This window comes from Ursus arctos, unplaced genomic scaffold (assembly GCF_023065955.2).
Source record: "Ursus arctos isolate Adak ecotype North America unplaced genomic scaffold, UrsArc2.0 scaffold_5, whole genome shotgun sequence".
Taxonomy (NCBI): domain Eukaryota; kingdom Metazoa; phylum Chordata; class Mammalia; order Carnivora; family Ursidae; genus Ursus; species Ursus arctos.
Window position 1 is genome coordinate 69,182,793 of NW_026623067.1, and position 26,660 is coordinate 69,209,452.

A 26,660-nucleotide genomic window follows, 5' to 3' on the forward strand; every position below is an offset into this window, starting at 1 on the left:
AAACTTTTTTTTGCTTGTGATTTTTCCTCTGCCTAATGACATCTTTCTCACCTTCACAGTCCCTTTCTTTCTCTGAATCAGTTGCTACTCATCTTTTAAGTTTCCGTTTAGCCATCAGGTTTTTCAGGAAGTGTATTCTGTAATTCTAAGACTGATGTTTTTCTCTATGCCCCCACATTCTAGTAGTTACTGGAGCAGGTTGTAATTGCTAGTTTTTTCTATATTCTCCACTAGATCATAAATTTCTATGTCCTCATGTTCATTGGTGTTAACTTGTTTTCTACCGTGTAGCACAATGCTTGGTCATTGTTTGTTGGAGATGGACTAAATAAAAGGCAATGTAAGACTAAAGTTTGCTTTTAACCTTCAGATTCAGTGTTTTAAAGATCTATCTTAAAATACAGGTTAAGAAATGTTTTAGTGGCAGTGGGTAGCCACTGAATCAGCATTACCTCCAAAGTCTTAGAATGAGCATTGTGAAATTAAAGAAACAGTGTTCCTTTTTACATGAAGGATTGCTTCAAGGTGGTTTACAACTATGTTGCAGCACAGTGGCCACAAGTCATTTCCTCCTTTTGTTTTTCATGTGCTCAGTTACTGTTATGACACTAATTGTTGAGGTTCTAAGAAAAACTCAACCATAAGAATTGGGAGTTTTTGAGGAGTGAAATTACTCAGATAGAAGTGATTGACCATGGAGGTAGGAATTGATGCTAGCCTTCTGCTAGTAGGTATTGTGCTTTTTCTTTTTCTTTTCTTCCTCTTTTCTTTTCCTCATCATTTTTCCTTTTCTTTTTTTCTCTTTCTCTCTTTCTTTCTTTCTTTCTTTCTTTCTTTCTTTCTTTCTTTCTTTCTTTCTTAACATGTTTGATTAGTGCATAACATCTTTGGAGAGGATATGGCTTTTTCTATTCTTCCCTGTTATCTAGGGTAATGGGAGTTAAGGGTAATGAGAATGAGGCTATCTTGGTTGGATGCCTTTTAACATAAACTTTTGCCTATGTAAGCATTGTGTTGGTTTCCATCTTTCCTATATTAGTCTTCCAGAAGACTAAATTTTTGGTGGGTAGGTCACATGGCAGTGCTTTTCTTTAGAAATACTCCCAGGAACTAAAACCTCTTTTGGACTCTGTAAATATGCACTTGGAGCAAAAGGAAATAGAATTTCTACTCTTGGTTTGAGCTAATTTGATCTGAGACATAGAACTAAATACACACACACGATATTTGCCTGAACACATGAATATACTCAGGATACCCAACTTATACACATAAGCATTACGTATATCCACCATTTACATAAGCATTTTTTTCTCAAGTTTAAGTGATGTAGTTGGTCTGGGTAGAGGACATTTGAGGAGCCTTATAGGGGTATATTAAACCTGTTATGCTTATTAGTCTAGTGGTTGTTCAAATGAATTTACTAGTGACCAAATTTTAATCTCTCTGCATAATGATATGAAAATAAAAAGACCAAATAAAGTCACTGAGTAGAAAGCATGATTTCTTTACTTTCTCACTTAAAAAAGTCAGTTTTTCTTAACCATCAGCTCAGACTCAGTGACTGTAAGAACTCTGTTGAAAGGAAATATGGGGGCTTTAAGGGATGTATACTAGTTTTATCAGATTTTTTGTGTATATCATACCATCTTGAAATAACCAGTTCAATTTCAGAAAGGACAAACATATATAAGAAAATCTGATTAACATCTTTGAGAATTACAGAAACACTTTCAGAGTTTGTAGTATGATCAGACACACAGAATCCTAGGTGATTTAGGTGACAAAAGAGATTTCTTGGCAATTGGATATCTGCATATACATTTCTCTATAAGAACTTTGATGCCTGTCAGTGACATAATTAAGAGGAAGGGCATAGTGGAAAGTAAAAGTGAACTGGGAACTTCAGTTTAGTTTCCTTTTTAAAAGGAAGTGTGTTGATGGTGACAATGTTTTAATTGTTTTCTACTGTAGTAGACAGTTTCCATTTAGGAATGTCAGGTAATTTTTAAGCGTATAGTTTGAATGAAGTGTCTATCTTCACACCAGCTGGTTTTCTCATTGCATAGATTTCTGTATTATTTTTCCTGTCAGGAGAGACAAACTAAAGAGCACGAAAGCCTCTATAAGGTTCCTCAAAAGTCCTTTACCAATATACAATATAAATTTATAAATATAAATAATTCATGTTATTCCAAGTTTAAAAGTAAAATGATTCCTGCAACTTGTCCAACTTGTCTCTTTTATTGTTGACTTTTTAAATATATAGTATCATCTTGGATGGTAAGTTATCTTAGATAAATTGATTATGTAGTTTCTGTTGAAATCAAGGGACTCTGTATCTGCCCGTAAGTTTTCTCAACTTTAAGAAACAAAACTAAGGAACGTGGGAAAAAAAGTGAGGAAAATCAAGAACAAACTTTTAACTGTAGAGAACAAACTGATGGTTGCCATAGGGGAGGTGGGCCAGGGAATGGGTGGGATGGGTGAAATAGGTGATGGGGGTAAGGAGTGCACTTGTGATGAGCACCAGGTGATGTATGGAAGTGTTGAATCACTATATTGTGCACCTGAAACTAATATTATACTGTATGTTAACTAGAATTTAAATAAAAACTGGAGGAAAAAAGATTTCTCAACAAAAAAATTATAAGGCTAGCTGAAAAAAATATATTTACTTACTCAATTTCCTGCTGTTTTCTTTTTCCTACCTCCTTAAAAGAAAAAGAGAGGGGTACTTGACTTTTAAATAGGAGAACATTAGATACTTAATTATTAAAGTGCTATATTAGCAAAATTTAAGTCACAGTATCTCAGATGCATACTTTCTTTGTCATCCCTCCAAAGAATATATCCCCTGGAGAAAGACTGGGGCTATCTGAGGGTTTTCTTCTGGAGTTGGCAGGAGAAATGGAAGAATTTCTAGTTTATGAATACAATGGCATCTCCAGTCCCACTTAATATGTATGATCTATAATGTTCAAAAAAGGAATTTGGGGAAAAGAAATTTTCTCTTAAAAATAAGGCTTTCACAGATACAAAGACTGGTTTCTTGTGTTGTCTTTCCAAAATTAGCTGGAAGGTGAAACAAGACTGGAAAATAGGAAGATAATTGGGGCTTACGTGATCTACAGATTAATCATCCATTAGGCCACAGTCATAAAATTTGGGATTTTCATTGATGAAATTGCTGTAATCAGTCCTGTAGTCTTTTATATGTTTATATAATTTTATATGTATTGTTTCATCTAATAATATTAAGTCAACCTACTATGAGGTAGATACTGTTATTATATGCCTTTTATAGAGGAGAAAACTCGAGGCTCAGAAATTAAGTCATTTGCCCACACTTGTACAGCCAGGTAGCAGAGCTACAATTGAAACAGAAACAGGGTGCCTCTGGAGTCTTTGCTTAACCATTATGCAATTATAGCCTATGTAGTAGTTTTTCATTTTTATATTTTTCTTTGAAGGAGTTTAGGACAATATGTAATATATTCTGAGGTTGAGATGGAGATTGTTTTCCTTATTTCATAAGTGATGGTAATAAGGTAACAAAATGTAGAGGCTTGACCAGAGTCGTGGAGGTTTCTGGTAAGTCTTCATCTTACCAGTTAGTTTTTAGTCTCTTCTGAAGATGTTTAGGAGGTGTCAGTGTAGCCATCCTCTTTAAGCTCTGTCAATCTAAATTATTTTCATATTTTTTTTAGACCTAGCTAGCAGTCCTCAAAGGTCAGAACTTGCTTATTCTGACATTGAAGAATTTTTTTTTTTTTTTACATTGGTGGGGAATTTGAACTAGACTTTAAAAAGTTTTTTCCAACATTATGCTTAAGATTTGACACTTCTTCCTTCTTTCAACAAATGTTTTTAGAATTAATATTACTATGTGCCTGGTACATCCTGTGAGTTGAAATTGCCATAAATGTAATAAGCAGAGTAACAAATTTACCTTAGGTAATGGCACCCATAGATATTCAGTCATCTCATGTTGTACTCAGAATATCCTCGTACCTCAAAACAATACCAGTTATTCTGTGTTCCTTAGAGGTATTCTAGATTCAGTTGCATTTCTTCTTGTTGTTGTTGTTGTTGTTTTAACTTACTTGAAAACAATCACCAGCAAAACTACCCTTAAGGAGATAAAATAAGACTTTGTAAAGAAATAGTGGGAATGATTAAATAGATTTCCTTGTAATATTGCTAGTATATGTACAGTCAGAAAGTGTAACATTTTTGTTAAATGAATCTTAAACTGATATCCACTAGGGCATATCTCCTCTAGGGGAGTTCACATCTTTGGTGTGAGGGTATGTTTTGAGAAGCCATATTCCACATAATTTTTTTTTTACTCCTGGGGTTAAACAAAATCTGTAATGATTCTCTGTGAGAAATTGACAACTTAAGTATTCTGAATTTCCTGGTAGGTGAAATTCTATGTTTATCAAAAAGTTCATGGGTTAAAAAAAGGGTTGAGAGACATTGTTTTAAAGACCCACGGACTAGTGCTCAGTGGATCTAGGGCTTAGGTTCTGTAAATCTGTGCAGTACTATAATCAAACCATATCACATTGGAATTGTGATCTACTTATAAAATACTCGTTTTAGCTACATATCATGATGCCATATGCATTTACAATAAAATTATTATTTTACCACTCATGATACTGGTTTTTTTATTTCCAAGTTTCTGAATGGGATGGAGATCGTGTATTGTAACAGCTTACTTGAAGTGCTTTTTATGCTTCAATAATAGCTTTAAAATAGATGTGCAGATACATATAAAATATTCTTGATAGTATGATTCGCCTTAGTAATTTCAAATTAACAATAAAGATAATTCAAGAAAGTCTGAGTTTTGATTAAGACAAATTAGGTTTTTTTTTTGTAGAACAGCCAGTGACTTTTAACAATGGAATTTCAACACTAAGAGGATCCAGCTCCACTACATATGCTCATCCAGCCTAATACTGGATAACTTAATTTCACATTATAATCATAATCAATAATTGGCATTTTTTCACATTATAATCATATTCAGTAATTGACCTTTTTTAAACTATAGTTGACACACAATGTTACATTAGTTTCAGGTATACAACATAGTGATTTGACAAATTTATGCAGTATGCTGTGTTCACCACAAGTGTAGCTACCATCTGTCACCATACATTGCTAGTACAATATCTTTGACTGTATTAATTATGTTGTGCCTTTGTTCCTGTGACTTACTCATTTCATAACTGGAAGCCTGTATCTCCCACTCCCCTTCACCTGTTTTGCCCATCCCCCCCACTCCTCCCCTTTGTCAACCATCAGTTTGTTCTCTGTATTTACAAGTCTGATTCTGTTTTTTATTTATTTAAAAAATTTAAAAAAAAAAGAAAAAATAATGAATTGACATGTTTTGCATCATATATTTGAAGATGAACGAGCTTTTGACATAAAGGAAATTATTAGTATTCAAGAAACAAAATTGTTTGCTTAAGGTAAAGTCTGTCTTAAACTGAATACCTGTGTTAAAGCCAGAATCTTACAGAAAGTACAGGGCTAAAAACTAAAAAAATCACAAATATATCTTTTATATATCAGTAAAAGTTTTTAATCAAGTATTTATTATAAATTAGTAATTAATTGTGTAACACCTCATGGTCTTCTGTATCGTCTCATGGTGGGTCCACAAGATGGAGATTAAATGAAAATTTTTAATCTTGACATTTTGGGTAAAACAAAAGAAATTAAATAAGTACATAAAATAGTTTTGCTTATAATTTTTAATTTTTGTCTCCTCAGTGTGTAAATTTGCTCTGTGGGATAGCTTCATTGCTTTAGGTAATAAAGAATGTACCAATTTTGTATTATAAGGACATGTCCCATGTATTTTCACAACTAAATAAATTTCTAAATGAATTTTTAAAAAATGGTAACTTTTTAAATCTTTATTTTTTAAAAGAATTTATTTATTTATTCATTCATTCATTCATTCGAGAGCAAACACGAGCAGGGCTGGGATGGGTAGAGGGAAAGGGAGAAGCAGACTGCCCACTGAGCAGGGAACCCGATGTAGGACTCCATCCCAGGACCCTGAGATCACGACCTGAGCTGAAGGCAGACACTTCACTGAGCCACCCAGGCGCCCTTCTGAGTAAATTTTGTCCTGATCATATATGTTTAAACTTTAGCTCTTCAAGGAACTTCTAATCATCATTAGTCTAAACTTTTCCTTTTAGATTAAAAAAAAGAGAAAACAGTTCCTGAAAGTTAAATTTACTTGTCAGTAGGCTCAAATATAATGATTGAACTGAGATTAGAATTTTAGAAGAATGCAGTGTTGCTTTTGCCTTCTTCCTCTAATACTAACAGTTTACAATTATGTTTTACCTATTAGGTTAAAATGAAGCTTTGTGATTTTTTTCATTATTTCATTTCAACCTTATGCACAGACTTCAAATAAGTGGGTTGGTTTTTAAAAGAAAATTGAAAATTCTTTTGATAACTTTTAAGTTTTTTTTTTAACTAATTAGTCAAGAATAGTTAGCTTTCCTTACAGCAAGCTTACAAAAATAGTATTACAAAAATAGTCATAGGACTGTAATAGTTTTGACTGTTGACTTATGGCTATATGTTAAATATATCAATGCAATATGAATGTTTTATTCTTTTCCTCTGTTTCAAGAGAGCCTACAAGTATCAAGGATGAGTTCGGATGACTAACATACTGAAGGTGTAAAAATATTTCATAACAGTTACTTTGTAGATCTATTACCACAACCATGTGAAAATTCCAATATGATTCTAATATTTTTTTATATAGATCAATGAGTCTTTTATAGGCATAAATTGGTAGCATGGGTGATGCTAGAGTTATAGCGAGTCATTTAAGCAGATTATCTGGTAGTATGGTAGGTAGAACATATTTAAATTCAGAGTAGGAAAGTTAAAGGGACAAAGGTATTATTTATTTCTCACATGTTTGTTAAATAAATTTGAGGAATTAACATCAGATGTGTGGTTAGGGAGTAATCAGCTTCATGTTGAAATAGGAAATTAGAACGATAGTCTTTGACAATGTTTATTTTCCTGTTCAAGGACACAGACACTGAAATGGATTAAAGTTTTATTTTCTTACAGGTACCATGTGCCTTGCTTGTTATGTCAAGTGATATACTTAGGTTCTTTAGTATATAGAGAGGTAGTAATTGTTTCCATTTGTCCATCGTATTCTTATTTTTCTAAATAAAGATTTGATTGTAATAAGTGTTTATATCTTGACCAGGTAGACAATCCTAGAGGTAGAAAGATGGACAGAAATGGAACAGGTTCACGTGTGAGATGATTAGCCCTGAGTTTACAGAACAAATTAGAAACTGAATAAATGAATTTTTTTTTGAGACTGTAAAGTTAGAAACAATTGAGTTAAAATTGGAATAACCTGGGGCACCTGGGTGGCGCAGTAGTTAAGCATCTGCCTTCGGCTCAGGGCGTGATCCCGGCATTATGGCATCGAGCCCCGCATCAGGCTCCTCCGCTAGGAGCCTGCTTCTTCCTCTCCCACTCCCCCTGCTTTTGTTCCCTCTCTCTCTGGCGGTCTCTATCTCTGTCAAATAAATAAAAATAAAACAAAACAAAAACAAAAAAAAAATTGGAATAACCTATCAAGAGTAAAAGGTAAATGTTTAAGTTACATTTAGGTATTTAAAACTTCTAGTAGTAAGTTTTTCAACTGTCAGTATTAATTTTATGGTTGCTATTTGTATTCTAATCGCAGCTTTTTTCCTTTAGGTGGTATCATGGAAAACTTGATAGAACTATAGCAGAAGAACGCCTAAGGCAGGCAGGGAAGTCCGGCAGTTACCTTATAAGAGAGAGTGATCGGAGGCCAGGGTCCTTTGTACTTTCATTTCTTAGCCAGACAAATGTTGTCAACCATTTTAGGTAAGTCTTTATTTCTAATATGAGGCTAAATAATATAGTTACTTTGCTGTAGTGTTCTTAAATATACCTGCTTTATTAAAGGTGAATGATTCAGTGATATTTAAATGATGGGGAAAGTGATTTGTTTTCAGTTAAGTGATTTAATCAGGTGATTATAGAGTAGATATTATTGAATGCTTGCTTTTTTGTTTAAAAACAATATTATTGGGCATTACTGTGCTAATCTCAAATATAATTATCACTTTTAAAGTATAAAGAATTATGAGGAAACTTTGAGTGGTAAAGCAGAAATAAAGGAAATGTGTACTTTCAGACTACAGAGTAACAAAATATAGGAAACAAAGAGTCAAGATGTGTGCCCTTTAATTCATCTTGCTTCACTGTTGTGAAATTCTTTGCAAACATTCATGTCTAAGGTATGTAGATTTTCAAGTACAGATATCAAAGTCTCCATAAATATACATACCTTTATTATTGTCTTCAATTTCATTTTTATGGGAGATATTGAAAAAAATCATATATTGCCTATAATGTTAACTGATAAAAATGTTTGTATGCCCTGGACTTTCAGATAATAAAATAAGTTCTAAGAGTACTTTATACCACACGTAGAATGTGAAATTATTATAATACTCTAAATATTTTCAGATCTGCAAGCTACTTTTAGCCAGAGAAAACTTACTGAAATTGCTATTTAGTCTTAAATATGAAAAGTGAGCAGAGGTATTTGAAGATAGATTTATAAATATTGTAATGAATTATGTAATGGGGTAAGTCAGATATGTATTTCATATCTATCATATGTATGCATATATATTTTTAGAAGAAATAACCTCAGGTAAATTTGCATTGGTGGAGATTAATCAGTAGTGTTTTAATACAAGGATATAGTTAAAAGAGTATGAAAATTAGGGATTTATAATTTCTTTAGAAATGGGTCTTCAGAATTGGCTCTAAAGGTTTTTGTTATACTGTATTTTTTTCCTTTACAAATAGGATTATTGCTATGTGTGGAGATTACTACATTGGTGGAAGACGTTTTTCTTCACTGTCAGACTTAATAGGTTATTACAGTCATGTTTCCTGTTTGCTTAAAGGAGAAAAATTGCTTTATCCAGTTGCACCACCAGAGGCAAGTAAAACTTAAATAAAATATTTTTCAAAAATTTATTATTTCACTTTACTAATGAGGTTAGCTCTTGTTCAGTTTCTTATGGTATTTATTATAATTCAAGAAATATTTGTTGTCTTAAACTTTAATTCTGGTTGTACTGTCAGCAAAACTGATATCCTCTTCAAAAAAAGAAAAATTTTCAGTAATTTTGTATTTAAGTTGCTAGACTTTTTCTCTTTTATAAAATACTGTATGGTGATAGCTTAACAAATATTTTTAAGTGAATGAACAGTAATGACCGATAGCATAGTGCTCACCCTGAAGTTGCTGTAAGATTCTGAAACGCCTCCTGCATCATCAGAGAAAGGTTAATTTATATATTCCATGTAGTTCATTTAAAATTAAATGGTTATTCATATTACTTGATAAAAGCATAGGTTATACAGTTAAAAGAATGTCTGTAAAAAAAAGAAAACAACCAGAAACAAGACAAGTATTTCTAGGCTTTGAGTATTTAGAACCTTACTAAAAACGATTTGAATGATCTTATGTTCATAATGTGGATTTTTGTTGGTTTGAACTTTATGTGGACATACCTGATTTGACTTTGACATAAAAAGATTATCTTTTGTAAATCTTTTTTTTCTTATGATTCCCAGCCAGTAGAAGATAGAAGGCGTGTTCGAGCCATTCTACCTTACACAAAGGTTCCAGACACTGATGAAATAAGGTATTTTAGAATGTATTCTCATTTATAAGCATCTGAAATAGGCATTTGACAGACTTCAAAAACTTAGTACTCTTGAACTGGCAAGGTTTTGGACTTTGAGGAAATAGCATGCAGCAGAGTGAAAGTACCTTTAATATTGAGTTCATCATTCCTGTACTCCTGTGTTTGGCTTATTTGTTCAGAATATGGATTTGGATCAGAGTGGCCACAGGGAAGATGACAGGTGAAATAAATTCAGATTTTATTAGAATGTCTCTGACAAAGTAAGGATAATTGTTACATTCTGTACTCTATTTTAATTTTTATTAGTACATGGCATTTAGTCTCAACTGTAATTTGTACTTAAATGATGACTAAACTTCTATTTTACGTGATGGGTGAATAGTTTAAGTGTGACATAGAATACAGAACATGATAATTTTTAAAAATTACTTTCATATAATTTGATTTATATGTAACTTATTTTTATTATTTTCATATAATCTGATGTTTGATAATTATCAAATTATCTGTCTTTCTACAAGCTACTTTGCAATAGAAAATTTCTTTCTTACTGGTAAAATGTTTACTGATTCTGGTATACAGCTTCTCACTGAAATCAACAGCAGTATTTAAAAAACAGTAACTTTGGGAGGTACTGAAATTTCTGGAAATGTGGTATTTTATAAAATAAAGATTTAACTATCTGGAATCTCAGAATAAGGATTCTATTTTTATATGATTGTCCACAAAATAACAACTTCTCATTTAGTTTTTATTGGCATACCTTTATTTGTGATCTAAGCAGGAAAAGCCAATGAAATAAAGAGAAGGAATGAAATACATACAATAAAGAAGAACAGTGGTGAACTACCAATTCAGGAATTTTGAATAACTTGTAAATTCCCAGTGTATCCCCTGGGACAGCAGTGCTTAAAGTGTGATCCTTGTAACCTTGGGGCTACTTGAGACTCGTTTAGAGAATTCATGAGAGCAGAACTGTTTTCTTAATAAGACCAAGATGTAATTTGCCTTTTTTCACTGTGACATTTACATTGATGGTACAAAAGCAACAAGCAGTAAAACTGTTAGTGTGTTAGCACAAATCAAGGCAGTGGCACCAAAGTATACAGTATTCTTCGCTGCCACACACTTGGGGGTAAAAAGCTACAAAACAGCTTCCCCTCAAATTTTTCTTGCTGAGACCGTAAAAGGTATCTCACTAAATCTCAACCCTTTTAGTATTCTGTGTGATGAATATCTTTTTAATCTTCTGTGTGATGAAGAAAACTGATGAGTCTCTTTTAATATTCCGTGTGATGAAATGGGAAGTACGCACAAAGTATCTCGGCTGTGCACCACAGGTCCTTATCTTGAGAACAGTGAGTGGAGAGCTGAGCTAGCTTCTGCTTTTGTGTACACCATTTGTACTTAAGACTGACAGGCAAACTACTCAACTATGATTATTCAGACTAGAGTATTTGACTTTTTTTTTTTTTTTCTTCCTTTAAGAGTGAGTCTGTTATGTTAGTTACTTCAGGGGGAATAACTGGCAGTATTTGTTGCCAGTGACAAAATTTGAGCTTGCCAGCAAAAATGAGAGTATGAGAATTTTGGAAACCCTGTATCTGCCGTCAGGAGCTTGACAGCTTCCCACATACTTCCCGATTTTTCTGATGAGATTGGTGGTGATATTAAAGAATGTGATGTTTTGACTGTGTAAAATGTATTTACATCTGGATGATCTGCATAGCTCAGTGAACCAGTATTTTCAAAATGATCGATGCATGCTGTTAAAGAATTATGCCTGGGAAAGGTCCATTCAAAGTGCAAGATGGACAAATAGATAATACTGAAATGGGGTACAAAAGGTTCATTGATGCAGTTTTAGATTCCATATTACAACTAACCTTCAAGTATCAATTGTTGAGTTTTTGGTGTAATATCATAGGATATCTAATTATCTGAGAGGGTATTAAAATACTCTTCTTTTCACAACTACATATTTTTGTGAAGCCAGATTTTTCTTCGTATACTTCAAACAAAAAAAACCCCCTAAAACAACAGATTGAATGTAGAAAGAGAAGAATCTAGCAGTTTGCAGTTAAGCCAGATGTTGAGATTTGCAAAAATGTAAAACAATAATATTCTCACAAAACTTGTAAAAATAATACTTTTTCGTATTCTTTATGTTATTGTGTGATGGGGTTGTGTGTGTGTGTGTATATATATATATTATATATAATATATATATATATATATATATAAGATTTTATTTATTCGACAGAGATAGAGACAGCCAGCGAGAGAGGGAACACAAGCAGGGGGAGTGGGAGAGGCAGAAGCAGGCTCATAGCGGAGGAGCCTGATGTGGGGCTCGATCCCACAACGCCGGGATCAGGCCTGAGCCGAAGGCAGATGCCTAACTGCTGTGCCAGGCGCCCCAATGGGGTATATTTTTAAACAAATTAGTAAACACTTAAAACCATTTTAAATTCTAATATGGTAAATATTAATAGATATAATTCATATAAATAAAAGCCTTTTAGGGTGTCAGTTTTTGAGTATATAAAGGAGTCCTGAGAGACCTTCCAAACTGACAGTTATTATTCTAGGAAGATGGAAATTTAAACAAGAATTGGAATATATAAATTTTAATTTGATCATATAGATATATTTGAATGTATGAGTCCTTAAAAATCTGTGTGTATCTGTGAAGTTTTTTTTTTTTTTAGGTAGAAACATCTGAAGATTAATGAGATTTAATAAGGCATTTTAACTTCTTTTAGGGAAAAATGCAAAATAAAGAATCTTATGATTATATTGTTTGTGTTAGTAATAAGCTTTTTATTTAAATTTTTTTTGTTTTGCACCATATATTTAGTGTTCTAGTAACAACAGAAGTCAAAATTAAAAACAAAATTCTCTTATGACTGCTTTTGACCAAGAAATGAAACTTGTCACTTTTCATTTCTAAGTTTTGTCCGTATGTTCTCCGCTTTTACTCATAATTATTTTTTTAACGTAGTTATGTAGGAGATTGGTTCTAGAAAGGAGTAATTTATTTGGTTAAGTAGTTATGTCTGCTCCCAGTCAGCTGGTGAAATATTGGTCACTGTTAACAAGGATTGTAGAATCAAGATAGAATGCAGTATTACGTGCTCATCCAAATAGAATTCATCTAAAGTGTTGTGTATAAGTTTTTTTGGTCTTGAATTTGTCCAAGAAACAGCGAAGCTTGAGATATTCGGGAGAAAAACAGTTTTCAGAAGTAGAAGAGATTTACTGAATGGAACTTTGGTTTCTGAAAATTTAGACTGAAAGGAAACTTGATTAAAAAATATGTGATAGTTATGGATATAGATATAGGGTTAATAGCAGCAGCCAGTCAATCTTGAAACTTTGAACACTGGGAGGCATTCATTCAGGCCTAAAATGAAAAGTTCAGCGAATTACTGATGTTGAAAAATGGCATCAATATAAAACTAACTTACTCCTCCTGTGATTTTGTGGAGGTTGAGAACATATAGATCCCAAGGAAAAGAAACTAGTTTCTTTATGCGTCTCTCAGAAATTGTTAACAGAAAAAACATGCATACATTCTCCTGTCCTTTGATACCACTTTCGGAGAAAGAATGCTATGCTGTATCATGGATGTCTAAGTGAATTAAGTAAACGTTAATGTTTTTTTATGAGAAAAATGTTAATTCTCATAAACATCTGATAAGGCCAATTGTGCTTATTTAAAATAAAGTTTTTCTAAAGTAACTATCTTGTGTATGTGTAATGAGTTAATTATATTATAATTTTATATCTAACCTACATCTGAAAGAGTAATTACATAGAGGCTTAAATTTTTAAGTTTGGTTGTCTTGGAGTTATACCCTAAAGCCTATAATACATATGTAATTACTGTTTACACACATTCTAATTTGAATTTAAGAGTAATCCAATAATGTAGATAGTGCAGATACCATTATTAAATCCATTTTACACATCAGGGAATGATTCAGATTGTTAAGTATCTTTAGAGTTTTATATTTAGGTGATGCCAGAAACAGGACAAAAATCCAGGGTTTATGACTTTATGCATTTTCCAATATCATATTATCTCTGTAGTATGGCACATAATTACTCAAATTTCCATGTTTAAAATTTTAATTCAATTTTAATAACTTCATAAATGCTATTTTCAGTTTCCTAAAAGGAGATATGTTTATTGTTCATAATGAATTAGAAGATGGATGGATGTGGGTTACAAATCTAAGAACAGATGAACAGGGCCTTATTGTTGAAGACCTAGTGGAAGAGGTGGTAAGTTTTGTTCTTTTTTTCTCACTCTCAGAATGTTAAATATTTTGTATATTTTTGGAACTTATCCATAATAAGGCAAAATTAGTAATGAAACTGTTTAAAATTAAAAACCTCAATTCCTAAGTATAAGGAATTTTTCATTAAAATGTATTTACTGTAGTAAATGTTATTTATTTATAAAGAGTGTAACTAAGCTAGCGTGTTTGAATCTTTGTCGATTTTCTGAAAGTTTTTTTTTTCCCAGAAAGTTTTTATGAGTTTCTAAGAATTAAAAACTCAATTTGTGCTTATTTGTATCTCTTTTTGTCTTCTTAGTGGTTTTCCTCATAAATGAGGCTATGAAAAAATGATCATGGAATCTGAATCAAACAGGGTTGCCCATGTTTGCTTTTCAGAATCTTTATCTCCCAAATATAGGTATAATTTTCTAGTAACCTTGGAAAAACTTAGTTATATTACACATATATTATCACGTTTCTACATTTCCAGTATTCCCATTTTCATTGTCACCACATAATACAGTATCAGTCGTCTTATCACACAGTATTGATAATTGTGTGTTTTTTGATAACATGTCTGCATTCAAGCAGCATTTGCATTTCAGAGATAATACTCAGTATCACTGAATCTTATCAAACATATTACAGTTTTGGAGTCCATCCTTCCCTTTTAGATTTGTTTAGTGTGATGAAATGGTTTCCTTTTATCCTTCACAACCCTCAGAGCTACTGTTTTTAAATTATGTCATGAACTTGGTAATATTCGGAAACCTGTGCTTTGATTATTTTCCAGGAAGATAGCAGTGGAGAATATTTTTCTTTGTTATTAATTCTCTTGATTAATAGATCTTGATATGTAGAAGTAAAACATACTGAGCAAAAGTGAAGGGCAGTTGAGGAAATGGTATATGATACATTGCGTACCCATAGTTACTTAGTGGAAGAACTGGGACCAGAACTCCTAATTCCTAGGTTAGTATTTGTTATTTTACAGTAGAGAGAGGTATTTATTTCATATGGGCCAGAAGTGTTCAAACTGAAGAATCTTACTATATTGGTTTTACTACAAAATTTCTTAGTTAAAACTTTTTAATGTTGGGTTTTTTTCCCTCCTTGCTGTAATCCTCCTGCCCCCATTTTTCTGATTATTGAAAGGATTTAAGAGTATAGTTTAACCTATCTCCAGCTCTTGGGTCATATTTAATGAGATTAACTTTAAGAAGAGTAAGTGAAAGTTATACAACGAGTATTGGGGAGGGGGAAGCCCTATTTAACATAAGGACACATGACCTGACATTGATAAATGGAAAAAAAATAAAAGAACAAGTTAACAAGTCAATATGAATGAAAAATGTGTTGTGGCTGCTAAAAAGGAATATAGTCATACTTTCAGTTAATAGTGGAATAGTTACAAGTTAGAATTAATAAAAATTTTTACTCTAATACTTAAATTAAGTTTTCATAATGATCTTCATTGGAGCCTAGTGATTCCTTGTAGCTTGAAAAGCCTTTTGGAGATTGTCTAGATTTCAGACATTAGGTCAGTGGTTGGATTTAAGGATTTTCCCACTCTGAAAGTCTAATTACTGTTCTCCAAGTACATTTATACTTTTATGCCTTAAATCTAGAATATAAGCTCTGTGAGGGTTTTTGTTTTGATTCAGTGATGTATTCCCATAGCATATAATAGTGTCTGACATTAGTAAGCATTCAGCAAATGTTTGTTGAATGAATTTCTTTATGCCTACACTTTCCCGGCACTACTGGCCTGCTAGACTACTACCATGTAAAATTTAATTCATCTTTATCAATTTAGCTCAGATACTGTCCCTGTTTTCACAGAGGATTTATGCCTTTCTTAGGCTAAATTATTTCCCCTCGTGTTTCTATAGCACCTTGTTAATTCTGTATTTTATTACATTGTATAAAATTAATTTATGGTGTAAACCTATTCTATAGAGATTACCTCCTTTTGGGCAATGATTATGCATTTTGTATTTGTGTAATTTTTTTTTTTTTTTTTTTTTTTAGCATTCTGCTTTGTTTTATAGTAGACATTCAGTGGGTATTTGATTTTAATTTGGTTAGATATCTGATGATTCAGGAACAAATTGAGAGAGGTAAATCTTTGTATACTAAGAGTACAGTCCAGTAAGTGTTCAGTGAAAATTATATTGTGCTAGTGGTTGTGGTGGTGGTTGGGTGTTAAAGAAGAGTTAAGATCTTAAGGTGCTTATAGCCACTATTAAGTAATGACTAACATCAGTGTATCTTAAATAATAGGCATGCCAAATAGAGTAAGGTAAAATTCAGAAGGTGATAAAAGAAGTATGTCCTTTCTATTCAAAGTAGAAGTTTATATTTATGTTTTAGGGACTCAGTATTTTACTGAGGACTAGTATTTGAAGAAGATCCTTTCTGGATAGTTTAGGTTAACAGACAGGTAGGAAGCGATGAGTGGAAAAGAAATTCTAAGTTAAAAAGAACAAGCCAGTGGTGTTGACAATATAGATAAACAAATTGGTAGTTATTTGGGTCCGTTGTATAGCTACCTAAAGAGAATTGGTAGTACGAGATAGGAAATGTAGACTTGAGTGATAGGATAAAGGATTTTGGTTTTATCAAAGGAGCAATTTGTAGGGGGCAGAGAGGTATTAAAAGTTTGGTTTTTAAATTTTGTTCTTTTTGTCTTGTTTGGTGTTCTTAGTGCAGGAGAAAGTTGCAGTTGAAACTGATGAGTCCAGATTGGAGTGGTGAGATGATGGGGTAGGACAGGGCACAGAGGTAATTAAAACTCATTGAGCTGAGTTTGAGGAAAGGGAGGAAAAGGGCCTGAATTACAGTAACCACAACAAGAGGAGAAGAGTAGTAATGGTAAGGGAGAGAGTTTTAGAAAGATGCTTCTTGAACTGATAACATCTTTTCTTGTATATGCATAAGTAAATATGAGGGCCAGGGTAGAGATGTGTTTGAAGATATGATTTTTATTAATTTTAATAAAAATAGATTAATGGTTAAAATTATATAAAATACTGTCTTAATGTCTTACCCTTTAGGGCCGGGAAGAAGATCCACATGAAGGCAAAATGTGAGTTTGTGTTAATTACTAAAAAAAAAAAAAAAAAGAAAATGCGTTATAAGACTGCAAATTGGAAAACTTAGGCCAAAATTTATTTTAAAAGAAAACTGCTACTTTTGGGGCTGTCTTAAGAATTGTTTTTATTTGGCTCAGGAACTGATATGTTAATATTTTCTTTAGCATCTATTGATAGTCTTATTTTTAAATAATGAAGGTATCTTTTACCTATATGCAACTCTTCTATCACTAAAGGCTTTTCTATAAACATTAATGACATTATGAATGTCATGATTCCTATTTTTCTTTACTTTCTTACTGATACATTTATAGCATTTCTTGTTTTTGTAACGACATCTTTTAGGTATTTTATGTTTCAGTTTTTTCAGTCTTTTTTGTTTGGGGGTGTGTGTGTGTGTAAGAGAGAGAGATAGAAAAAGAGAGAACTTTTCTCCAACATCAGGGTTCTTTTCTTTTCTTTTTTTTTTGAAAGATTTTATTTATTCATTTGACAGAGAGCGAGCATAGGCAGGAGGGACGGCAAGCAGAAGGAGAGGGAGAAGCTGTGGGGCTCTATCCCAGAACCCCGGGATTATGACCTGAGCTGAAGGCAGACGCTTAACCATCTGAGCCACACAGGCGCCCCCCTCATTTATTTGTATATGAATTTTCTTCTGAAGATGTTAACTCTCAATCCCAATTCTATTTTACTCATATGATTTTAATAGAAGCTGTTCATCTTTTGATCTCTTTTCACTGGAACATTTTTTTTCTTACCATCCTGTTAGAATTTACAAATGGAATTTAAGGCTTGCCTCTCAAGTGGTGGTTATTGTTTTCTAACCATTAGAACACAAAAACATGAAGCTGAATACTCTACTTTCAGTACACCTCGTTTAGTTCCCCACCCTGCCTTAGGTGGAGCGTATGAGATGTTTTCTGAGTTCATTTTCCTTACTGTTCGATGTAGCTGTGTAACTGTAAAATAGGCTCCATGAGTGAGACCATACCTTGTTGATTCTGTTAGTGTGAAGTCTTCCAACTACCTCTATCAGAGTACGAATTGTAATTAATGAGTGGAGGAGGCTTACCGATAATGTAAGCAAATGAAGTGGGTCAGGTGTAAATGCTCCTATTTTTCTCAAATTACAATAATCTTGATCTTTCTTATTTTACCTCTTTGATGGAGATTAAGGTACATGGAACTATTTCCCTACAGTACAAACAACAGTGCAAAGTGTTACAATAAATGGCAACTAACATTCTCTCTTTGTATTAGAGAGTAGGAAGCCAAAAACTAGAAAGTGTTTGCCTACAGGAAGGTGACTGCTCTAATTGCTGTGTGTAAGAATGGGAGTCCAGTGTTATGAAATCCTCCTGATTTTTAAGATAGTTACAAATCTGTATTTTTTTCTCTACTGAAAATAATACCATAAATTTATTTTTAAAAGAAGAAAAAATATAGGTCAATGCCAGTAAATATTTAAAGTTACATCCAGTTTTCTCGTAGTGTAAAGTATAAATCCCACTTTTGCTGGGAATGTTTTTTAGTTAATACCGTTGTGATTGTTCCATTTTTGAACTTTATATTTTCTCCTCATTTGCTGTTTAGCATAAGCTAAATTTGCACTGTTGATTTATTTTGTGTATTCTCAGCTCCCTCTAATTTCTTAAGGTGGAGACTTTCACTGCCATTGAAAGTGGTATAACTTAAACTGTGTTTCTCTCAGGCTCCCTATTTCCAGTGCAATAGGTACCAAGTCCTGATAATTTTGTTTTCTCAAGTATTTCTTGAACGTGTCTTTTCTTTGCAATTTTAAGCAACCATATTCTAATTAAGGCCATTTTTCTTTCTTTTTTTATATTAAAAATTTTTGAGTATAGTTGACAACACAGTGTTACATTAGTTTCACACGTACAGCATAGTAATTCAACAACTCCATATATTATGCTGTGCTCACCACAAGCGTAGCTACCATCTGTCACCATATAGCATTAGTATGGAATCATTGACTATATTCATTATGCTGTGCCTTTTGTTCCTGTAACTTATTCATTCCATAACTGGAAGCCTGTATTTCCCACTCCCCTTAACTCATTTTGCCTACCCTCCCCTCTGGCAAGCATCTAGTTTGTTATCTGTATTTATAGGTCTGTCCTTTTTATTTCTTTTTTTTTTTTTTTTTTTCCCAGCAGTTTTATTTTATTTTATTTTTTTTTATTTTTTTTTTTTTAAATGATTTTTTATTATATTATGTTAGTCACCATACAGTACATCCCCGGTCTCTGATGTAAGGCTTGATGATTCATTAGTTGTGTATAACACCCAGTGCACCATGCAATACGTGCCCTCCTTACTACCCATCACCGGTCTATCCCATTCCCCCACCCCCCTCCCCTCTGAAGTCCTCAGTTTGTTTCTCATAGTCCATAGTCTCTCATGTTTCATTCCCCCTTCTGATTACCCCCCCTTTCTTTATCCCTGTCCTTTTTATTTCTTAACGGGACTTGGTGTAGCAATAACCTCCACATTGGTCTTTGATTCTTTAGTCTCCTTAAATCCTTTCTTCCAGTAGTCAGAATAATCTACCTAAAACCTGTATCTGACCGTATCACTTTTTCACTTAAAAGTCTTAACTTTTTTTCTACCATCTTTACCTTAGCAGAGCCTAAAATGATCCTGGGATTTGATGACTGCGTGTGTCCTTCACTAGTCCTATCTCTTGTCATTTTTAGATGTATACTCTACTCTCCAGCTTGTAGATCTTTAAATGCATAATACTGTTTTTCACCTTTGCCTAAGCTAGTTCCTAGGCCAGAATTCTTCTGCATTATGTTTGGTTAATTTCTATTCTTACTTAATACGACCTAACTTATTTATCACTTCCCAAGAAGTCTTCCTTTATCTTCTCCCTCACATGTTCCACAGAACTGGCACCTTTCTCTTTTATTCAGAAAATGCCCTCTGTGAATATCTATTAGTGCACTTTATTATATTTTTGGCATTGTTTTTGTAGTTATACAGTATGTGTGTCCCTTTTTCTTACTGTAATAGGACTTTGTAAGAGCAGAGGCTCCCCTTTGTATCATTGGTATACACCACGTGTTTGAAATATATGCTTTTTACATATAGGTAATGTCAGAATAAGGAAACTCAGATCTAATACTTTCACAAAAACATATTACCAGTTTGTTTTCTAAGTCCCATTTGTTGCTTTCCCCCTTTGAGTTCCCTGTTTTTTCCCTTCGTTTTTGCGATCAAAATATAGGATTAACCTTCAAGGTTATCTAATTAAGTTTCCCCCATAATATAAAAACCCTATTCTAGCATTTGTTAGTAAATGGTCATTTAGACTATATTCAATATGATATGGAACCTTACTTTTAAGGCAGGCTGGATGGCTGCAGTTGTATGCTTACTTTATATTATTTGTAATTTGCACTGAATTAGTGAGTTAATGGTTGGAGTAAAGAGGGAATTTAAAAGTTTAAAATTTCATTCATGTGAAAAGGTAAACATTCAGTTATATTTTATATTTGGACCAGTAATAGTATCGATAATTTAAAACAGTAAAAACAGCTTCTAAGCCTGTAACGTTGGATTTTAGAGCACTTAACGTGTTTTAGTCTTGTAGTATTTTTACTTACAGTTTTTTTGTATACGTTTATTCACTGAAATAACACTTAGTGTTATTGTGCCTTTCCAGAATGTATTAAATACTGCACAGTGTTCTGAACACATTGATTTAGTGAATTAACACTGTATTTGTTAACATATACAATTAGGTTTTTTTTTCCGTAGAGGAATTTTTCATTTTTATTAAAAAAACTTCTAAATGGAGTATAATTAAATGCACTTACATTTGTTTCAGAATTGATTCAACAGTTCCATACATTACTCAGTGTTCATCACAATAAGTATACTCTTAATCCCCCTTATCTATTTCACCCGTCCTCCTGCCTACCTCCCTCTGGCAACCATCAGTTTGTTCTCTGTATTTAAGAGTGTTTTTGCTTATCTCTTTTTTTGTTTGTTCGTTTTGTTTCTTAAATTCCAGACCTGAGTGAAATCATATGATATTTGTCTTTCTCTAACTTACTTCATTCAGCATTATACCTCTAGGTACATCCATGTTGTTACAGATGGCAAAATCTCATTCTTTTTTTTAATGGCTGAGTAATATTCCATTACACACACACACACACACACACACACACACATACATATACACACATACACACACACCCCATCTTTTTTTATCCATTTATCTGTCTTGGCTACTGTAAATAGTGCAGCAGTAAACATGGGAGTGGATATATGTTTTTAAATTAGTGTTTTCATTTTCTGTGGGTAGATACCCAGTAATGGAATTACTGGATATGATGATTCTGTTTTTAATTTTTTGAGGAACCTCCATACTGTTTTCCTCATAGTGACTGCACAAATTGGCATTCCCACCGACAGTGCACGAGGATACTTTTTCTCTACATCCTTGCCAGTATTTATTATTTCTTGTCTTTTTGATTCTAGCCGTTCTGATAGGTATGAGCTGATATCTCATTGTGCTTTTTTTTGATGATTTTTTAAAAAATAATTCTTGACATATAATTTTTATTTGTTTCAGGGGTACAGGTCTGTGATTCATCAGTCTTACACAACACACAGTGCTCACTACAACACATACCCTCCCCAGTGTCCATCACCCAACCACCCCATCCCCCCACCTGCCTGGCCTCTAGCAACTCTCAGTTTGTTTCCTAAGATTAAGAGTCTCTTAATGGTTTGTCTCCCTCTCTGGTTTCATCTTGTTTCATTCTTTCCTCTTTTCCCCTATGGTCCTCTGCATTGTTTCTTAAATTCCACATACCAGTGAGATCATATGATAATTGTCTTTCTCTGATTGACTTATTTTGCTTAGCATAATACCCTTTAGTTCTATCCACGTTGTTGCAAATGGCAAGAGTTCCTTTTTTGATGGCTGAGTAATATTCCATTGTGTATATATATACACCACATCATCTTTATCCATTCATCTGTCCATGGACATCTGGGCTCTTTCCATACTTTGGCTATTGTTGACATTGCTGCTATACATTGGGGTGCAGGTGCCCCTTCGGATCACTACATTTATATCTTTTGGGTAAATACTGAGTAGTACAATTGCCGGGTTGTAGGGTAGCTCTATTTTCAACTTTTTGAGGAACCTGCATACCGTTTTCCAGAGTGGCTACGCCAGCTTGCATTCTTACCAATAGTGTAGGAGGGTTCCCCTTTCTCTGCCTCCTTGCCCACATCTGTTGTTTCCTAATTTGTTAATTTGAGCCATTCTGATTGGTGTGAGGTGGTATCTCATTGTGGTTTTTATTTGTATTTCCCCAATGGCAAGTGATATGGAGCACTTTTTCATATGTCTGTTGGCCGTTTGGATGTCTTCTTTGCAGAAATGTATGTTCATGTCTTCTGCCTATTTCTTGATTGGATTATTTGTTCTTTGGGTGTTGAGTTTGAGAAGTTCTTTATAGATTTTGGATACTAACCCTTTATCTGATATGTCATTTACAAATATCTTCTCCCATTCTATTGGTTGTGTTTTGGTTTTGTTGATTGTTTCCTGTGCTGTGCAAAAGCTTTTTATCTTGATGAAGTCCCAATAATTCATTTTTACCTTTGTTTCCCTTGCCTTTGGAGATGTGTCTAGCAAGACGTTGCTGTGGCCAAGGTTGAAGAGGTTGCTGCCTGTGTTCTCCTCTAGGATTTTGATGGATTCCTGTCCCACATTTAGGTCTTTCATTCATTTTTAGTCTATTTTTGTGTATGGTTTAAGAGAATGGTCCAGTTTAATACTTCTGCACGTGGCTGTCCAATTTTCCCAGCACCATTTGTTGAAGAGACTGTCTTTTTTCAATTGGATATTCTTTCCTGTTTTGTCAAAGATTAGTTGACCATAGAGTTGAGGGTCCGTTTCTGAGTTCTCTATTCTGTTTCATGGATCGTGTGTCTCTTTTTGTGCCAGTACCATACTGTCTTGATGATGACAGCTTTGGAATAGAGCTTGAAGTCCGGAATTGTGATGCCACCAGCTTTGGTTTTCTGTTTCAACATTCCTGTGGTTATTTGGGGTCTTTTCTGGTTCCATACAAATTTTAGGATTATTTGTTCAATTTCTGTGAAAAAAGTTGATGGTATTTTGATAGGGATTATGTTAAATATGTAGATTGCTCTAGGTAGCATAGACATTTTAACAATATTTGTTCTTCCAATCCATGAGCATGGAATGTCTTTCCATTTCTTTGTGTCTTTCTAAATTTCTTTCATGAGTGTTCTGTAGTTTTCCGAGTACAGATTCTTTGCCTCTTCGGTTAGATTTAGTCCTAGGTGTCTTATGGTTTTGGGTGCAATTGGAATTGGGATTGACTCCTTAATTTCTCTTTCTTCTGTCTTGTTGGTGTACAGAAATGCAACTGATTTCTGTGCATTGACTTTATATCCTTTACTGAATTCCTGTATGAGTTCTAGCAGTTTTGGGGTGGAGTCTTTTGGGTTTTCCACGTAAAGTATCGTATCATCTGCAAAAAGTGAGAGTTTGACTTCTTCTTTGCCGATTCAGATGCCTTTTATTTCTTTTTGTTGTCTGATTGCTGAGGCTAGGACTTCTAGTACTATGTTCAAGAGCATGGTGATAGTGGACATCCCTGCCGTGTTCCTGACCTTAGGGGAAAAGCTTTCAATTTTTCCCCATTGAGAATGATATTCGCTGTGGGTTTTTCATAGATGGCTTTTATGATATTGAGGTATGTGCCCTCTGCCCCTACACTGTGAAGAGTTTTAATCAGGAAAGGATGTTGTACTTTGTCAAATGCTTTTTCTGCATCTATTGAGAGATCATATGGTTCTTGACCTTTCTTTTATTAATATATTGTATCACATTGGTTGATTTGTGGATGTTGAACCAACCTTGCAGCCCAGGAGTAAATCCCACTTGGTCGTGGTGAATAATCCTTTTAATGTACTCTTGGATCCTGTTGGCTAGTATTTTGGTGAGAATTTATGCATCCGTGTTTGTCAGGGTATTGGTCTGTAACTCTCCTTTTTGGTGGTGGGGTTTTTGTCTGGTTTTGGGATCAAGGTAATGCCGGCCTCATAAAAAGAGTTTGAAAGTTTTCCTTCCATTTCTATTTTTTTTTGGAACAGTTTCAGAAAAATAGGTATTAATTCTTCTCTATTTATTTTTTATTTTTTTAAAGATTTTATTTATTTATTTGACAGAGATGGAGACAGCCAGCGAGAGAGGGAACACAACCAGGGGGAGTGGGAGAGGAAGAAGCAGGCTCATAGCAGAGGAGCCTGATGTGGGGCTCGATCCCATAACGTCAGGATCACACCCTGAGCCGAAGGCAGACGCTTAACCAGGCGCCCCTAATTCTTCTTTAAATGTTTGGTAGAATTCCTGTGGGAAGCCATCTGGTCCTGGGCTCTTGTTTGTTGGGGGATTCATGAATGAAAGAGGAGAGATCACAACCAACACTGAAGAAACACAAACAATTACAAGAACATATTATGAGCAACTATAAGCAAAATTGGCAGCTATATGCCAGTTTTGTCAAATTAGACAATCTGGAAGAAATGGTTGCATTCCTAGAGACGTATAAACTACCAAAACTGAACCAGGAAGATATAGAAAACCTGAACAGCCCCATAACAAGCAAGGAAATTGAAGCAGTAATCTCACTGTGCTTTTGATTTGCATTTCCCTGATGATAAGTGATGTTGAGCGTCTTTTCATGTGTCTATTGGTTATTTGTGTATCTTCTTTGGAAAAATGTCTATTCAGGCTCTCTGCCCATTTTTTTTTTTTAAAGATTTTATTTATTTATTCGACAGAGAGAGACACAGCCAGCAAGAGAGGGAACACAAGCAGGGGGAGTGGGAGAGGAAGAAGCAGGCTCCCAGTGGAGCAGGGAGCCTGATGCGGGGCTCGATCCCAGGACCCTGGGATCACGCCCTGGGCCAAAGGCAGATGCTTAACAACTGAGCCACCCAGGCGCCCCTCTCTGCCCATTTTTTAATTGAATTGTTTATTTTTTGGTGTTAAGTTTTAGAAGTTCTTTATATATTTTGGATATTAACCCCTTATCAGATATCTCCTTTGCCAATATCTTCTCTCATTCAGTAGGTTGCCTTGTCATTTTAGTGATGATTTATTTCACTGTGCAGAAACTTTATTTTGATGTAGTCCCAGCAGTTTATTTTTGCTTTTGTTTCCTTTGCCTGAGGAGATATATCTAGAAAAATGTATCTGTGGCTGATGTCAAAGAAATTACTGCCTATGATGTTTTCTTTAAGGAGTTTTTTGGTTTCACGTCTCACTTTTAGGTCTCTAATCCATTTGGAATTCATTTTTGTATACGGTGTAGATAAGTGGCCCAGTTTCATTCTTTTGCATATGGCTATCCTTTTTTTTAAAAATAAATTATTATAAATTATTTGTTGAACAGAATGTTCTTTTCTCCATTCTATATTCTTGCTTCCTGTGTCATAGATTAATTGACCATATGATCGTGGGTTTATTTCTGGGCTCTCTGTTCTCTTCCATTGACCTATGGGTCTGTTTTCTTTTAATTACTACAGCTTTGTAGTATATTTTAAAATCTGGGATTGTGGTAACTCCAGCTTTGTTCTTCATTTTCAAGATTGCTTTGGCTATTCAGGATGTTATGTGGTTGCATACAAATTTAAGGATTGTTCTAGTTCTGTGAAAAATGCTGTTGGTATTTTGATATGGGTTGTGTTGAATCTCTAGATTACTTTGGGTAATATGGACATTTTAACGTTTGTTCTTCCAATGCATGAACGTGGAATATCTTTTAATTTGTTTGTCTCATCTTCAGTTTCTTTAATTGTTTTATAGATTTTGGAATACAGTCTTTCACCTCTTTGGTTGAAGTTTATTTGTAGGTATTTTATTATTTTTGATGCAATTGTAAATAGGATTGTTTTCTTAATTTTTCTTTCTCCTACTTTTTATTAGTGTATAGACATGCAATGGATTTCTCTGTATTGATTTTGTATTCTGTGACTTACTGAATTTATTTAGCAGTTCTAGTAGTTTTTTGGTGGAGTCTTTAGGGTTTTTCTTATAGTATCATTGTCATCTGCAAATATAGTGAAAGTTTTACTTCTTTCTTACCAGTTTGGATGCCTTTTTTTCTATTTTTCTTGTCTGATTGCTGCAGTTAGGACTTCTGGTACTCCACTGAATAAAAGTGGTAAGAGTAGACATCCTTGTCTTGTTCCTGATCTTAAGGGAAAAGCTTTTAGTTTGTAACTATTGAGTATGATATTAGCTGTGGGTTTTCCATCTATGGCCTTTATATTGTTGGGGTACATCCCCCCAAACCTACTTTGTTGAGAGTTTTATCATGAATTGATGTTGTACTTTGTGAAATGTTTTTTCTGCATTTATTGAGATGATCATATGGTTTTTATCATTTCTCTTATTACTCTGATGTATC

At 33.7% G+C, this 26,660-nt stretch overlaps 1 protein-coding gene across 1 annotated transcript in view; it reads left to right on the forward strand.

Moving 5' to 3' along the window:
- Positions 1–26,660, forward strand: part of RASA1 (RAS p21 protein activator 1) — a 112,715-nt gene that overhangs the window by 40,987 nt on the left and 45,068 nt on the right. The window contains exons 2-6 of the mRNA XM_057307130.1: positions 7,783–7,935; positions 8,932–9,071; positions 9,713–9,779; positions 13,955–14,072; positions 17,128–17,159. Of these exons, the coding sequence (XP_057163113.1) occupies positions 7,783–7,935; positions 8,932–9,071; positions 9,713–9,779; positions 13,955–14,072; positions 17,128–17,159 (510 nt within the window). The remainder of the gene's footprint in view (positions 1–7,782; positions 7,936–8,931; positions 9,072–9,712; positions 9,780–13,954; positions 14,073–17,127; positions 17,160–26,660) is intronic.